Source organism: Arachis hypogaea, chromosome 3, assembly GCF_003086295.3.
Source record: "Arachis hypogaea cultivar Tifrunner chromosome 3, arahy.Tifrunner.gnm2.J5K5, whole genome shotgun sequence".
Classification (NCBI taxonomy): domain Eukaryota; kingdom Viridiplantae; phylum Streptophyta; class Magnoliopsida; order Fabales; family Fabaceae; genus Arachis; species Arachis hypogaea.
In genome coordinates, this window is record NC_092038.1 from 384143 (window position 1) to 402180 (window position 18038).

Below are 18038 nucleotides of genomic sequence, written 5' to 3' on the forward strand. Positions count from 1 at the left end.
TCCTGCATACACAAGGTTTCGAAAGTAATACCTCACTGCTTATCACTCGAAACAACCCTATCATCATTGGTAGCACAAACATTTAAATTATTGATACTCTTTAATCTTTTGGATTAAGATGCAGTAACACTAAATTTAAATGGGTTGCGGTGGCATGCCGCTATATTCGGCAAATATAATATGACATTTAAAAAGGAAACTTTTGCATTTTATACATTAGTCATTTGCGCTTTGATATATAAACAATTTCGTCATATATCGATTGTTTGAAAGCTGAAGCTTGATACGCTTCTAAGCTAAATTGATAACGATAAACATTTCATATACACATTTCACATCATGCATGCATGTATCAAGAATAAAAGAATTGGTTACAACAGTGCCACCGAGCGCATCCCTGTGCACATTTAGTTCCTAGGTGTTTTGTTGAAATATTTACAATCTAAGTTCTAAAATCCAAGAGGTACATTCCTGGAGAAGTTGGAATTTCTGACGAAAAGCTATGTTGAAGAAAACCTGCATCTTTGAGCGAAATTCAGTAACGTCTTCCTTGCACCTAAATGAGCCAGCACAAGCACACTGCTCAGACAAATGTGCAGCTTTGACCTGGTTGCACCTGAGGCACACCAGATCTTGAAGGTGGTAAAGCCGCTCTCTTTGTCGTACGATCTGAAGAAGCGCATTCTCCATCACCTCGCGGTCATAAGGCTGGCCACACTGTGGCACCGCACAACGCCACTCCTGAGTCAATAAAGCCGAGTCACGGCACAAGTCCAAGTCTCTGCAGTCATTACAATAGCTGTCCCAAGGGAGGGGGGAACACAACAAAAGAGAGTTATATATATGTGAATAAGGGAAGCATCGATATTTCTTCGTAAAGGAAAAGAAAAAAGGTTAGAACTAACATATATAAAGACAAACTGAATCAGGTTATGAGAAAAACGTAAAAATGACTTTAACTTCTTCAATTCCTCTCTTTGCATTAAACCCTTGAGCAAAAAAATTTACACAACCCACCAACTTACTCCTAAAAATGGATCTTCTAAAGATAAATTTTCCCATGACCTTGTGTGAAATCATTTTATTTTTTTGTCACATGTCTTCTCTATGTCCTACCTTTTAAATCAATAATGAAAGATAAAGTATAATAAAACTATATGGAACCCCGTAAAAATTTATATAAAATAAAAAAGCAAGATATGAATGGTGACCAAATTATATGATGATTTTCATTTGACAAATTTAATAGTTTCGAGTTTGGACACTAATTAATACTTCATTCATTCTTTTTTTTTATCACTTTGCATTAAGAAACTTAGAATCACTAATGAAGAGATAGAATAGTAGAATATTTTTCAATACTATTATAAATTAAAAGCATAATGATACTTCAACAATAAATAATGCAAAGAAAAATGAGTGACAAATAATAAGGTGCTGAGGGAATAATATGCAGCCACACAAACACGAGATAGAAATCTATTGATATTCTGAAAACTTGCGGGAAAAAAATTGTATTGTTGCGTAATAGAAATCTATGTATTTCTTTGATTTTTCTGTTTCTTTTAGTAATGATAGGATGACTAAATGATTCATTTTTGTTTATTCATTTAGTATTTGAGACTTATCACCTCATTATCTTGTTACCCACACTTCATCCTATTGTGATCATTCGTAAGTAAATACACAGGAAATGATTTATGCAAACATTTCTTATTTAATTTCCTTCTTTACCTGCAAATGACATTGGATAGGATGAAGGAATGACATGGATCACGAAACTCAGCTTCCGGAGCAAACTCCCTAACACGAACATATTTTAACAAATTCTTTCTCATGACCTGTGAAGGGTACAATGAGACTATCAATTTGCGGACCAAGAATATACATAGAGAAAAAGATCAACAGCCCATGGAAAACGAAGCCATTCCAATTTCATTATACATGAATAGCTGCAGCACATCAATTTAACTTTATCTTCTTTTCTCCTCCTCCCCACCCTCCCCCCCCTTTTTTTTTTCTTTGGACTCAGGAAATATGCGTAATCATCCTATTGAACAATACCAGGCCTTTAACAAATATAACTCGGGAAAACAATTATTACCAACACATCATGCTGCACACTTTGGTCGAGGGCCAACACAGCACAGACATGCTTGATAAATTCCAAGGAAGCATCCCCTCTATGTTGATCACCCACAATTTGAGGAAGGCCAGATGATGTACTTGGGTCATCTTCTGATTTGCTTGCCCCTTTCATGTGAAGAACAATATCACGAACAATTCGCAAAAGATTGTCCGTGAAGTAAGAGCTAATCTGTGGAATAGAAGGCAAAATAATATAACAACTAATATTTTGAATCAAAATATCAGACAACTTCAGTCCCTACTCCTCAAAGCTCTGTAATTGTTTTACCTGTTCTTTGATATATTCTATCATTTCTGATTCCAAAGCCTCTGCAGCTCCAATGTTAATCGATGGGGTGCAGGAATCACCATTCAGCATTGATTCCCTGATTCCTGCTTGCTTTTGTGCATAGCTCCAAGGAATATACAAGAATTGAGAAACAATGACAATGAAATGATCCTACAGGGAGACATAATATAACTAAACAAATTAGAGATGAAGAATACAAATATAGCTTCAATATTAAAGGCTAACCAATTAGAATTCAATAAATCAATTCTCCATAGTAGCAATTCTTTGCCTTCAAACTTATATTTAAAGTAAGATTCATGGAAGGCAACTTGCCTGGATTTTCTTTGGCAAGTACTCAGCAATATTCCAGCTTGATATAATGTCAACTTGAGATTCATCTGATTTTGCTGGTATTCCACCATAGTTATACTACAGGAGGAAAAGAACAATAACTAGGCAATGATGCTGATTTGAATTAAATAACATAAGAGTGAAACGATTGCAAGACTGCACAACTACATGCACTTCAAATTGCACAAAATTACATTATGATTCACAAGTAATACTTAGATGCATTACCAACAACCAATAGGGGGAGGACTAAACAATTAACAAAATGCATGATGATCAAACCTGATCCATGAATAGCAATGACCGCCAAAACTGAAGTGGTTCCAACTCAATCCATTCAAATAAGTCTCTACAAAATCAGCAAGACATAGTAAGAGCTTGTGGACAATATTGTTGTTCAGTAAAATATTGTAGATTTTTCACTTTTAAAGAAGTCAACAAAAATCTCCTAAAAGTAAATAGGTTTAAATGTGATTATCCCAACATTTTTCAGCCAACATCATAGCGTTAGAACTGGTGCTGCGACAGTGGGAAAATTTTCTCTTGTTTGGGAAGTCACGGCACCAGAAGTTTCCTTTTGTTCGTGCAGTCGTGATGCCATGGTGCTAGAACCAGCACCTTGACGCCAGATTTTTTGAAGTTTGGATGCGCAACACCACGAAAGTTGGCTGATTATTGGCCGGAGAAAGTTGGCTCCATAACAGGACTGGGAAGAAAAATATTTAACTTGTGGCTTTTACAAGACAGACCTAGACTGTATAGTTCTTAACAAACTGTCACAGTAAGCCTTGGCTGCAGCAAGATCATATTTCCCTGTGTCGATAATAATCTTTGAGAAGTTTGCAAATACAATTGTTGCACCCAACTTGCGGAACTCTGCCAACAACAGTGCAAACACTTTTTGCATGACCTATAATACCAAGCAATAAAAAGACATTATAAAGAAAAAAGTAGTAAGAGATTTAAACTTAAATATTCAAGTCACAATGAAATGAACTGACAAAAGGCCAACAAGCATAAAACCAAAATAATGGAAAACCTATTTTAAAGGTGGGAACAAGTTGTAACATCTCAGGGGTTATCCAATTCACTAAACCTTCTTATTTGCCCTGTCAAGTTGGCTATACATTTTGGAAAGATTAAAAATTTTAAGATAAGGAGGAAAAGAAGATGAATGTTGTTACCTTGTGAAGTAGCTGGTGAAGAGCTGGATCGTGAAGTTTTGACTGAGGGCTGCAATATGGGAAGGAATTTAGTAGCTATACGTGTAAAAAAGAGGTAGCAGGAGACAAGTAAACACAGTAAAAACCTGCAAAGCCATCGATACAGATGTTGCAACATTGCATCCGCATATGTGTTTTGAGATGTAACTGCATCTGCAAGGCACCGCTGAATCAATTGTTTCAGGACTCGAAAGGCATGTGTACATGAGGCAGCCTCATCAAAGCCACTCTGATCAATAGCGGGATTAGCTCCAGAATTAAATTCATTATCGAATCCTAATAAAGCGCCTCCTTCCATTTCATTGACTTGGTTGCTTTTTAAAAGGGCATCCACAGCTAGGTGGTGTATCTGTAACATAAACAAATAAAAATATTTATAAACGTCACCAAGTTGTATGTACTTCAATCAATTAGTGAACATAACTCTGTTAATATCAAACCTTTAACTCAACAGTAACTTTTCTGTAAGCTCCAGGATATGTAAGAACAGGTTGGTGGACCTGTATCCAGATAGCACAGCAGTCAATTTCAAAAGAACCAAAATGAGCATGCTCATTAATCAAATAATCACAGCATTAGCGTGGAGAAACTATTCCTACGTACAATCTTTCCCAGCAAACTTTTTAAGTAACCACAATTGAAACCTGATCATTTTGTCATGGAGAGTGGCTGCTTGATTCATTGTTAAGTTGTTTTTAAAACTTGCAGATGCTCCCCCGACAATATAGCAGATTTAACAAATTAAAATGAATACAACTGGTTATTATATCATAAATAGCAGTTACTTCATCCTCCCCCCCACCTCCCCTCACTCCGCAAAAATTAAAAGGAAAAAGAATTTAGCAGTATAATCAACATTTAAAGTCTCATTCTGGAATGAAAAATAGGTGTCTGAGGTACTTGGAAACAAGTTTGTTCCTGAATAGTAATCATAATGATCCCTGAAGAACACAAGGTTAAATCTCGGAAAAAGTGAAAAGAAAAAACATTGAAGCTTTAACAAGTTAAATATCTATGGACCTACCTCGTCAAGAAAACAGGTCTCTTCATCATTAATGCCACCTAAATCAGGAAGACCGCCATCCGATATCCAAAGTACCTATATAAGTATGAATAAAATTTCATAAGACAAATGGGGCTATGCCTAGTTATTAATTTATGAGAAAAAGGAGGGGGGGGGGGAATAATATTTCCTTTAAAGAAACACAAACAACCGACACCTATCTGGACATAAACATTTATAAAATCATCAAGTGCAGGGAGGGACATCAAACAATAGAATCAAGGATGAACCAGTAAGTCATGGAGTTTCAGTTTGCAGATAACATTCATATACATAAACTTAAAATCGGAACCTGTTGACTATCACGCAAAGCTCTTGAGAAGAAGGTATCTGCTGTAAATATAAGCCAGTCAAGTTCAAAATTCCCAAGTGGTACCTGCAAAAGAAATTCATATGCATATAAAAACAAAATGCAATTGTGAAAGTTGCAAAACAGAACTTCTCAATAAATTACTTCCACTTGAAGAACAATTAACCAATCAACAGGTTAACGATGGGCATCAAGTTTTATTGAGTTTTTACTCGTGACTTAATTAACAAATTTAGATTGTTCAAGTATTCCTAAACTGGCAATGAGCAATAAAAATGAATCATCTATTTCTTTTGTAATTTTTCCAAATATGCCAAGGATTTCTAGTGCTTACATGGGCATATCTTGAGAGAGCAATTCTCTCATTTAGCCATTGGCCTGATGCAGCACAACGTTGCATTCCAATTTTTCCAGCAACTTGTTGCCATCCAAGAATCTACAAGGAGCCAAAATTATAGGTAGCAAGATAAAAGAATTCAAGTTAAGACAACCACCTTGGTGAAGACATTGTTGAATACTTCTTTTAAACCAATATTTTATACACACACACACACACACAAGAGCTTTAAATGCAAACACCCATGAAAAGAACCAAGTTTACCTGATATTGACTATCACGGGCATTACAAGGAATACTCAGGCATGGAAAATCATCTAGCGATCGAATACCCAATTTCAAAAGTTGAACATTTGGGCATTCGATGATAGCAACCATAGGTCCATGATATTCATTCCTATGATAAACAGTATCAGAGAAGACAAAAGATAATTCAGTATAGAGACAGGTAGTGGAAAAAATGAATTTTGATATTTTATAAATATGAGGCGTTTACAACAAACATCATAAATTTTATGGTAGAGTAGTATAGCTTCAAAACCGTATTAAGGTAGAAGAAATTAAGCATCTCTAAATTTCAAATGCTAATCACTCTTAGTCTTCTTTCAAACATTAATATAAATTATCTACACAAATGTTATACCACTGCACTAACATTTAATGACACTAATATAACATTGTAGACACAAATGTTATACCACCACACCAACTTTCAAACCCTAAACCTAGTCCCCTGAGATCATAATGTGGCTCTATCACAAACCAACTTCCTTGTTGGTTACCAAAGCTCAATTAAGGTCATGGCTTTTATTATTGGATATTAGGTTTATGGTCAAGATGCAAGACATCACTTGCATGTAAATTATATTAGAAGGAAATTGAGAATGACTTGTTCCAGAATTTTTGTAACAGATTATGGGAAAAGGAAAAGTTTGTACGGAGTTCAGATACTAATTACTATACTCTGAGAGACCAAATGAAGAAAGAAACGTCAATATCAACTGATGGCAGTCATGGAAAGGAGATTTATCAATAGGGTTGCCACTTGAGAGTTTTGGCACTGCGGTCAACTATAATTGAGATACTTATATACTAATTATAATGCATTCCATAAAGAAAAAATTACATTGTATCCCGTTAATTTTATTTGCACTAAGCAGCTAAAGGAATATTTAGAGAACAAGGAAGCATCGTCTCATTTGAAAAAGGGCAGCCTAATTCTGGTTCTTTCTTTAAAATAAGATATGAGAAGAAACCTGCGATCATTTATTGCTCTTTGCATCAAAGTTTCAGCATCCTTGACATGTGAAACATAGTCCACCTGAACATAAGATATAATTATAACAAAAAACATGGAAATGGATAAGTATTCATACACTTGTATGGAGAAATGCCAAAAGATGGAAATAGTTAACTCCTATTAACATCATCCAGAGATATAACGGCCGACACCACAGTTCCTGAGAGACTCATGTCAGCAATTTAGTCCCTCAATGAATCAAAGTGTCATTGTTTTACACCTCAATAGATTTTCAGCACCAAATTAATTCTTCAGCATTGTAAAGTATTATCAATATCAATTTAGACCATCAAGCAAGCAAAATGTCATCAAATTAGTCCCAAAATTAGAACTCATTTCTTAGTTTGACAAAGAACAACGAATTTAATGACTTTTGTGAATGAGGAAGTGCCCTCCAACCTTAGATAAATTTTTCTAGATTAAGTTTTCTGGTTTTGAGAGTAGGAAAGAGGCAAAAGCTACGAAGCAATGTATTGTGTGCCATTGTTCCGAGTATTTGGTTGGAGAGCCATTTATACACCTTCAATGACAGATTTTCAGACAAGAAAGTTTTATAGGATAAGCTTAGATATTAGGATCTATTTGGTGTAAAGCTCATGATCTTTTTAGGAGACTTCCCCTCTTAGAAATATTGAATAATTGGAAAGTGACACTTCATTCATAGTCTTTTCTTTTGTGGCCTTTATAAGGAAATCCTTTATCTGCCCATCTTCTTGTATTATTCTTAGTCTTAAATTAATATTATTCTTTTATCACCAAAAGAAGTGGTGACACCTATATCTTTGAAGGATTGAAGCACCATTTTAAGCAATAGTCAAAAGAACATCTACATATTAGATATTAAGATCTACTAAAAGGGAACAAAATTATGATCAGACAAGTGTTGTTCATCTACCTTAAAACTAATGCTATTCCGGGGAGGTGGCTGAATAGACAAAGCTTGGCATGCATCGTGAAACTGTCTTTCAAGATAAGCCAGTGATAAATCCTTGTTTTGATATGAATTAACTACCACAACTGTTATTGATTTTGATGCTGGAAAATATCCAACGTATATAGCCCGTCCCTCAGAGATACTGAAGTCCATTAAAAAAATATTAAATATAAACACTACTATAATTTGCAAAGTAATGAAAATGCATGAAATTTATTTTTGAATAAAATATAATCCAGCTTTTAGCCAACAGTTGAGTGACGAAAATTGTTGAGAAGATATCTTGGTAAGTATTGAATCTCCACTTACCTATGATACAAGTAAAAAAAGGATATCAATTGTTCGAGATAAGAACATTCGGTTGTGGTCTTCATGTGCAATTCACTCAAATTCCATGAGTCTTGTAGACTTCTTTGTTTGGCACTTTTATCCACCTTACATACACAACCAAGCTGGACTATAGCATTAAACTCCAGTGGCACCTTAGTTTCATATATTCCCTGACCCAAAAATAAAAAAAGAGGAATCTTTTAAGTTGAGTTCAGTACTTGAATATAATTGCATATTTGCAACAGTCACTTAATCCTATATGCGGACCTCAACATCAGGATCTGCTAGAAGAGCTGCAAGTTTTTTGCTTGCTTCCTTAAATTGAACTTCGTCAATTGAAACCTGCAAAATTTCCAAAGCACAATTAATACCTTGCTTTGAAGGAAAAATAAAAGAACAAGAAGAAAATGTTTTTTAATATATATATATATATATATATATATAAGAAAATCACTAGTACCTCATACAGATTATAACTTTGCTTTCCATGAGGAAGTGTCTTCTTGACGCTTTTGCCAAGAAATTCTTCAGTAACTGGTGATCTTGAGTTGAGGTAAAAGACTCTAGGAACCGAAACAGGAATCTTTAGCATAATCCCATCAACAACTACCCAGGCAAAAAATTGGCCAATCTGTGAGCTCTGAAGTAGTTGTATTATCTAAACCACAGGAAAATTAGAATAAGGAAATCAAGAGACCATAGACTTATTTTAAAACCAATTGGTCTTTACAGAATTTAATTGCACTTACCTGCCAATGGTACCGCTTCAGGGCTACTTCATTCGTTCTAAAATATGAACTGACATTTGTTCTACCAGTTGTACCATTCATTTGTTCAGGAACACCATTCATCCTATCAGCTTTCTTTGAATTCTCCAATCTGAAAAAGTCAACAAGCTTCCTTAATCAATAATAATGGGAAGCTCACAAAATAAAACCACAGAGATGAACATTCAGATATTAAGCAGGACTTAGGAGTTAACCCCTACAAAGTGGCCAATGGGTAGGGTACAAGAATGACAGGGTCTCACCAGCGAAGTCAGAGGAGAACTTTTTTTTTTTGGCCCTTTTGCTGGTGCTGGAACTAAGTATAAGAAAATTTTTAGGCATTCATAATGATACAAATTTCATTTCCCGGAAGTTTAGGATATCTTAGCAATTACTAAATTCTGAAGAGATATACATAAGACTTTCTTCAAACAAAATCCAAAGACAAGTAATTGCCCAACATATGGGAGCATGAACCTCCACAATTTGGCTGTGACCCCTTTTGGGCATTCATTTGTGCTGTCGTAGTTAACTGTCACAATCATAGTGGTGGGTAACATCAATGAACCCAACACAGAAAACAAATCATTTTTGGTAGAAGATCCAAACAATCCATCATTGACTTCTGGTGCTTGATCTTAGAAGAACCACTCCAAAATATAATCATAGATATTGATATAAATGGACTTCAATACTAAGATTGCAATGAGAACTTTACCTTCGCTTTTTTCTCTTTTCCAGGATACTTTTCCACTTTCTCTTTTTTATTTCAAGCCATCCTTGATAATCAACATTTCTGTCAACATTTTCAGATGATATTTCCTTTTGTTGAAAAAGTGAAAGTGACTCGTCCTTGCTGCTATTATCAATATGTTGTTGCTCAGAATTTCCATGACCACTGAGCTTAATTGAATTCCCTTCATTATTAGCTTTATAATGCCGTATAATTGGTCTAGGACCAATTGGCAAATTCCTGGCCTTGTTTCCAAAATCCTCCAAGTCAATCACATTCTCTTCATCAGCCATAAGGCTGACACCATTAGAATCACTATTCCTTTTTGAGCGATCATCCCTTTTAAATGAGTTAAAGACATCAACTAATTTTCGTTGACGAAACTTGTCCTCTTTTTCACGAACTTTCTTATGCAACCAATCCGGATGAGCTACCCGAGGAACAGGATTTGCAATCTGTAAGTATTAAACCCCTCAGAGAAAATACGAAAAATACAAGAATCAATTACTTCAATATGCCAAAAGGAAAACTTAAAACCTTTTGCATGGCAGCGGGAATTGTGACAATTTTTTGAATCGCTGAAGAAAGCCGCTGCTTGTAGTAGGACCAGTCAACTATGGACCGAATGCCAACATCTGATGAGGCCTTGCACCATCTTCGAACATAGTACTTCATTACTTCTGCAAACATTATGCAAATGCTTCCTTGTTTAAAATGCAAAGAATAGAATTGTAATTTGTTAATCATAAAAACAAGAAATTTTACCAGCTTTTGTTTCAAATATTGCAACAGGAATAGCACGCTCGCTTACAGGTGTTCCCTGCAGAGACGATGAGTTTTTCTTTATCACTAAGCAATTAACTAGCAAAATATTGTGGGTGGATGCAAAAGAGATAATTTTTTTTATTGTACCTTAGGTTCACTTGCTACTATGTACTGACATCGAAGACCTTTATCTTTGACCATTGTATCACCAAGAAAGTCGGCAAGACGTTTGGCAGTGGTGACAGCACAAGATTTTTGCTCACCATAATCAGCTAATGACTTGCTCATGGTACTTGATTCTGAGATGTAATCAAGCAACTCACTGTCTGTAATATCCTTCCCTTGGTTCTGTATGTCAGAAAGCAATGACAAAATAAGGAAACAAAGGTTATATCAAATCCTGACAAATATATCCTCAACAAACTAATTTAAACAAACAAATCCCAAGGCTCTTAATACAAAAATCAAATTAGACAGTAAACCATGGATCGTTAGCATACATCAAGAAGATCAAGCCAGCGATTTGCCACAGCAGCAACAGCTGAATAGCATTCATCTAAGGTTGAGCCATGGAGAAACTTGTCAAATAGCTCAGCCTGTGACAAGAATATGTGTTAAAGAAGAAACAAAGTCATAAAATCATTCTAAACAAAAAGAGAACTTTCACAAAATTATCACATGAACCAAGTCAGTGATTAGGCAGCTGCCAAGTTTCGAAATGATAATAGGTAAGTTACAATATTTGTATTTTAAAAAAAAATAATATCAGGAAAGAAATAAGCAAATGGCTGAATAGAAATTGCCAAAATAAATATAACTTGTCTTCCACAACTTTCACTTGAATATGTGTTCCATCAAGAAGAAAGTAGGAACAGATATCCTCAATCCTAATGATTTATCCATATCAAATACTATGATGCTTTGTGCTTGAAGCTAACGATCTTAACCAATATTACCTGGAAAACTTTTATTAGTTTCAGTTCACCTCTTCGCTTGATCTCAAAACCTTTAAGCTCTGCAAGGGTTCCATCATCATTAAAAACAGCATATCGTTTTTTAATTAAAATTCCTTCTTCTTTGGAAGCAGGAAGAATCATTGCCTACATCAAAGCAAACCATATATAAGTCATTCACAAATAGTGGAGCACGGGAGAATATTCAAATCATAAACTACAGTTCTAGTTTACCTTGTATGGTCCATCCACCTCAAATTCTATAGAGCATTCGCTACGAGTAGTATATGTTTTCCTTATTGGATCTGTGAGTGTCTACCAGAAAATTGGAAATATAACATATGAAGTACTTAACTTTTAAAATAAATAAAAGTAAAGAAAACAGTAGATTGCAAATCTATTAACTGCAAAGCATCAAATATAAGCACATGTAGCATATTGCGAATTTAGTTATTTTTTACATAAAAGAATTCCAAGCTTACCTGGTACTGATCATTTGTATTATTGATTGCCACATCAACATTTAGCATAACACAAGGGTATGAGATTGTCAACTTCCTTTTCGAATCTCTACAATGCAATAAGTATGAAAAAGATTCTTCAGAATTCTAACTACCAAGATTCTAAACCGTCAAAAGTAGGCAGAGAAAATTAAGTTTTGGAGGAGAGACAAAGAAGGGTAAAGATTAAAAAGGTGAAGCTGAATGAATTGCCTACACCCTAACAAACAATCACCGAAATCTGGCCTACAAATTTTAGCACAGTCAACAATTTCTGAAGTATTCCTCAACAAGAACAAGTGAACAATTGTACCTTGTCCCAGTAACAGGATCAGCTTCCTGGATCTAATAATGGCATAATGTTCTATCAAAAATCATGTTCATGTTTAAACCGTTAAGTCTCTTTTAATGATTTGCATATGGTTTTCTTTAGGTCCCCCCTACCTTTAGCTACAAGATTTCACCAAACATATTCAAACCACCTAATTCTACCATCTGTTCTACAAGTGCAGTACCCCAAATCTCTTTCTAATGCATCCATTCCTGATTATATCTTGTCTACTCAACCCATTCATTTATTGCAACATTCCATCCATGCTAGCCCAAGACCTAGTCTCATACACATTGTCAATATGCAGTTAAGATTTATTTTTACCCTTAAGCTTCAGTCGTACTTTCTATTGCAAATAATAGCCAAAGCACTCTCCAATTTTACCACTCAGTTTGGATGCTATAGTTTAATCCTCTAGAGTTGCCATACACATCCAAAGCTTGTCTCCACAACTCTAGTAATTCATTTATTTATTCATTTTATCTTGATTCTCCTAATAGGACTATATGCTCCATGGCACCCATCTTGAATGTGCTTTAGTGAGCATATCCAAGACCAAGGTGAAAAGATAGAAATGATCGTTAGTGCAGTCCTAAGTACTCTATAAACAGAAAGCAGAACCAAAGATTACAGGTATATTATATTTCAAGTACGGTTATAGTCATTTAAATAAATAACCACACAAATCATGAATAAAACATACTTTGTTTTAAAAGTAAAATTTTCTGGAAAAGACCCAGGAAGTGCACACCAGATACCATCAGTATCTAGTTCAAGTGGTTTCCCTATTTTTCTACCAGCAACCGGGCATTCTGAATTATTTTTGCTCCTGTATATGTGACTACTCCAGCCATTTCCATGGAGTACCATCTAGCACCCCTATAAAATAAATATGGATACACAAGATGATTAAAAGAAGAATAATAGATCTTATTGAATAGATCCCGTGTATGAAATTTTCAAAAAACACAGAGATCAATATACTCACTTGCGCATAACATATCCATAAAAGGAATTAAGTATACACTTGTGAGCAAGTTGCAATGAATCATAAAGCACAACCATGTCCTGGATCACAAAATAATCAAACAAAATGAAACCCAACATAAAAATGTATTGACCATATTAACCTGACCATGAACAAGCCTATAAATATAATCCATACTTGTGCTTCCTGGATCTTCATAGGATTTCCACTCCCCTTGGCTTCTGACAGTTTTCCTTTCCAAACCTTGTTAAGACCTTTATATTCATATCTTCTATCTCGGAAACTTGAACCATGAACCAGATAGCACAAAACCAAGGCTTAGAAGTTATAACAGAAAGCAACCAACCAATGGAGCAAGGAAAATTGAGGAGATTATGTTTGAAGTTGAAGTTTAATGTGACAATATTAAATTTATGAACTTATATTACCAAATATGTTCTGCAGATTATACACCATAAGGGCATATTATCTATCATCAACTAAATACTGCAAAGGTTAACTTACTACTCAATCAATATACAATTATCTTAACTCACCTGCGAACAGTGTCAACATAAAATGGATTTTCACGCATGCAGATTCCTGCTTCACGGAGTTCTGTAACTGGTTTGTTAAGAACACGCTTGTATGCCTGTGAATGCCATCTTGATTAAGTATGGCCTCTATTATGAAACAAAGTTGTTAAAAAAACAATACCAACCTTCTGGCAGTATTTCTTTAAACGGTCTTTCAGCCTTGATTGTTGCTCTGCCTTGGGCAGGTCAAGAAAAGATTTTGATAACCTCACGTTAGAACCATCAACAAAATCGGACTCAATCTGTTTCTTTATATGATAATAGTCACTGAAAGATTTCAAATAGATATTTCAGTCAGTTATGCACAAATAAATCTGCAATATGCTAATGATAGCAAGCATTAACCAAAAGAGACGCACACCTTTTCTTTGCCATGAATGTTTCTCCACGCCAAACCCACTCAAGTTTGCGTAGACATGTCTTCCAGGACGGTTGAAATCACATGCAGTGCAAACCTCATCTGAAACAATTGACGGCGGCTACAAATAGGAAAGAAACGTCACATAAGGCACCAGCATGCATCATAACTTCAGATTTCAGAAAGATAAATCCCAATAACACAGCATAAGCAGCACAAACATTCTTAAATTTCTTCCAAATTTTTACTTGGAAGTTGATAAAATCAAGAAGATATCATTTCTAACAGAAGTGATAATCCACATGAATCTGGCCAGAAAAAGCTAAGAAATCATTGTGACATTGTGGTGAGATGCATGGCCACTTTTGCAGGTTCCTCCTACTATTCAATTTTTTAAGAAATCCAGCCAAGTAAAATTGGAGAAAACGTTGATATTCCAGAGTTACCAAACTTATCCATATGCATTATGCACAGGAAGTCTGATGAGTACATAAGACCTCAAAAAGACAAACATAATTATTTAATTCTGTTTTCCTCTCATAGCTTAAATTCTTCAATTATAGTGGATAAAGACGTACTTATGAGTTAAAAAAGCTTGTATAATTGCATTTCCAGCTACCGAGTATTATTATAATATTGTAGAACGCATACCTGAAGTCGATTTGTCAAAATTATGTTTGGATACATAGCAGCTACATCTAGATGATAAATGAGGGGGCATTCTTCACGTATTGGAACATCTCGTAATTTGAAAGCTGCATTGACAGGGAGAAACTGGTTATGATAATCTTTTTATTGGTGTCATAAATAAAAATTTTAATTTTCAGGATTACAACATATTCAAGAATAAACTAATTATTAGCCACCATGATGGCATGTGAATGACATAACTGTTTTTGAAAATATTAGAAACCAAACAATTACAACTTTAGACATCATTACAGGCCAGTAAGTAGTAATGAAAATTTTGGCCTGTCAAAAAACACAGTTAGTACCTTTTCCATGATGGCATTCTTTACTTCATCATAATTAGAGACAGATTCCAAATCCATTTTACCCTCTACTCTTATAGCATACTGTAGATCTCTATCAAGATTGTTGATCAATTGCTGGAACACCACCAGTCAGCAGTTAGTGAAACAAATCTGCAGAACTAACATGATAACATAGATACACGCACATACATTACAAATAACCAGAACTGAGTAGATAAAAATGGTTTTTAATGTTTGCATCTCTGGCCTCACAAATCAATCACTTTCCCTATTTTGCAGGGAGTGAGAAAATAACCATGCAGGAATAAATAACATCTAGATATGAAAATTCTTATGAATGCATGTAAATACAGAAAGAGTGAATAGTCAAGAATCAATAATTAAAAATGTAGTAAACAACAAACCTCATAGGCAGATGATCTATGTAAAACTAGTGGAATATCAGACCTGAAAACACCAACTTTCTAGGGCATTCTACATGGCCAAACCTATGATATGTCTCACTCTCCAAGAAGATGGCATTGTTATAAACTATCTCTGTTGTCGGGAATTGGTGTTTTTGTTAGGACGATATAACATTCGCTTTTTGTATCGGAAGCCATCATTGGCAATAACGATTAAAATTAACAAAACTCAATAAAATTATCAATATATTTCAGGACAAGCCGGAAGCATAAATTTTCAGATTGAGAACTCCAATCACAAACTATGGCATACCATTAAAAAACAGGGACAAAAAATAATATCCCTTCCAACTAGAACTAAGACTGCACAGTTGCTTTGAACATGGAAAAAAAATGGCACGGCACTTAAGAAACTTCCCATCCATCTTTTCTTGATAATGTAGATCTCACAGTTAAACAGGCAACAATCGATATACTACACATCCATGAATTTGGTATAAAGATATGCAAACCCACGGTTCAGATATTCACCAGAATCCAAAAGACCCAAGAAATAAGAAGAGCTTTGTTTCTCCTAGAAAATTAGCATATTATAGAAGTCCCCCTTTGAACAAAACAGAAAACTAATTCTAATTCAAAACCTACTGTCTTACATTTTTATTAGCCAAATAATAACATTTATCTATCTTAAATAAAAAAGATCACAATTATACTACACTTCCTTCAATGAAATTAAACAGTTGGGACAAGGCAACCAAGTGAACATCTAGTTTGTTCACAATCATTACAGTCTGCAAAGAGGCAAAAAAGACATTAGTCAGTATCAAAACAATCATACCTGAGGCTTTTCCTTTGCAAAGCAAACCATATCCTCAGGGTTCACCTCCAAGGGATCATAACCCAACTTTGCTTTTGTAACAGCCTAAATAAATTTAGGGAAAAAATAAGAAGTCAGGCAAAAAGGATAAAAATTCTAGGAAGCTGACAGTTCAATTCAATGTAAAAATAACCATTCATTTTCACATTGACAAATATAAAACTTAGATTAAGTAGCTAATAAGTTAAATAAATTACATTATTCAAATGATAGCCAACCCCACCAAGTCGGACAAGGCATTATTGTTCTTGTATGTAAATAGCACATCCTCCATCAGTAACTAGACAAAACTTTATAATTCTCTTATCTAGTAGTCGAGAATTAATCGTAAATTTCCAGCCTACTAATTTACTGTGAAGTCATTGATGATTCCATTTGAGAGGACTTCAACTTAAATAAGGTCTTCAATGAAAACTGCCATTAGCATTATTCAGTATTCATGAGATTATAGCCGGTGGAGAGAAGTTAGATCTTTCAAATTTCAAAAGATAAAATCAATGTGAACCTAAAACTTTCATATTAAACATGTATTAATGCTGAAACTGATTAGACATTATCCAATTGCGAACACAGCAAAAAATATGGTTAACTAGAAAAGTACATGGAAGAATTTAATTGAAAGATAGTGTAATAAAGCTTTCTACTACATCAAAATTGAACTCTTAAAAATATTACTAATTTACTAAAAAGGACAAAATAATATGCAAAAAGATTGAGAAGCTTAGGAATACAAACTTTTTACCTTTAGGCCTTGGCTTCCTTGAGGGAGATAACTGTCCCGTTTAACCCAAGCAAAACAATCTAAATGACAAGCATATTTAGCACGACATTCCCCTTGATTCTTGTCACACTGAAACCCCAATTCCTGCAAGATTAAATAATAAAGTTGAAAAAGAAATATTCTATTAACAAGTTTGAATGAGAAATCATCTGAAAAGATTTAATTATTCTGCATACTCTATAGCTCACTCAACTTTCAATTAGCTTCCTATAATTTAAAGTTTGTAATTTAGTATTGTACAAAAAAAAATTGAAACTGATTCCTATAATTTATACATCTCATTAAATGGTATACTACGTAAATATTTTTCAATTAGGTCCTTATCTTTCAAAATGTTGTGATCAAGTCCCTATACAATAAACTTTTTAGCAGAAAACAGCAATTTCTCATCCAAAATAGAAACACTTGATCACATTTTTAAACTAGAGGGATATATTTGAAAAATGTTTGTATAGCATAGGCACTTGATTAGAAATGTTTAAACCATGGAGAACTATTTGAAAAATACAATACAAAAATTAGATATGAAGTCAACTATAAGCATCTAATTAAAATTTAATTGAAACTACAAAGACCTTGAAAAGTAATTTAACCTCTAAATAATATTCTTCAGAATAAGATATGAACTTGAAGCCATTAAACAACACTTCTTCTCCCAGAACTTCCAAGATGGGAAAAAAATCCGTTTATTAAACTATGGCATAATAAGAAAGTCATAACTATTGCAGTCAAAAGCAAAAAAAT

At 34.3% G+C, this 18038-nt stretch overlaps 1 protein-coding gene across 1 annotated transcript; it reads right to left on the minus strand.

Annotated features, from left to right (window-relative positions):
- Nucleotides 1–262: 262 nt before the first annotated feature.
- Nucleotides 263–15754, minus strand: LOC112792800 (DNA polymerase epsilon catalytic subunit A-like). The gene is given in 39 exon segments (XM_072233759.1): nucleotides 263–799; nucleotides 1735–1841; nucleotides 2105–2317; nucleotides 2417–2587; nucleotides 2753–2848; nucleotides 3053–3119; nucleotides 3520–3680; nucleotides 3955–4003; nucleotides 4080–4342; nucleotides 4434–4493; nucleotides 5018–5092; nucleotides 5349–5432; nucleotides 5701–5802; nucleotides 5968–6100; nucleotides 6960–7024; nucleotides 7899–8079; nucleotides 8247–8437; nucleotides 8535–8609; nucleotides 8728–8925; nucleotides 9017–9146; nucleotides 9753–10222; nucleotides 10305–10447; nucleotides 10533–10587; nucleotides 10680–10880; nucleotides 11033–11128; nucleotides 11489–11632; nucleotides 11720–11800; nucleotides 11968–12055; nucleotides 13020–13107; nucleotides 13110–13195; nucleotides 13305–13384; nucleotides 13482–13587; nucleotides 13841–13935; nucleotides 14005–14146; nucleotides 14241–14301; nucleotides 14304–14358; nucleotides 14889–15011; nucleotides 15233–15346; nucleotides 15737–15754. Coding segments are annotated over 39 exon segments (5031 nt in total). The 3' UTR covers nucleotides 263–435.
- Nucleotides 15755–18038: the final 2284 nt, after the last annotated feature.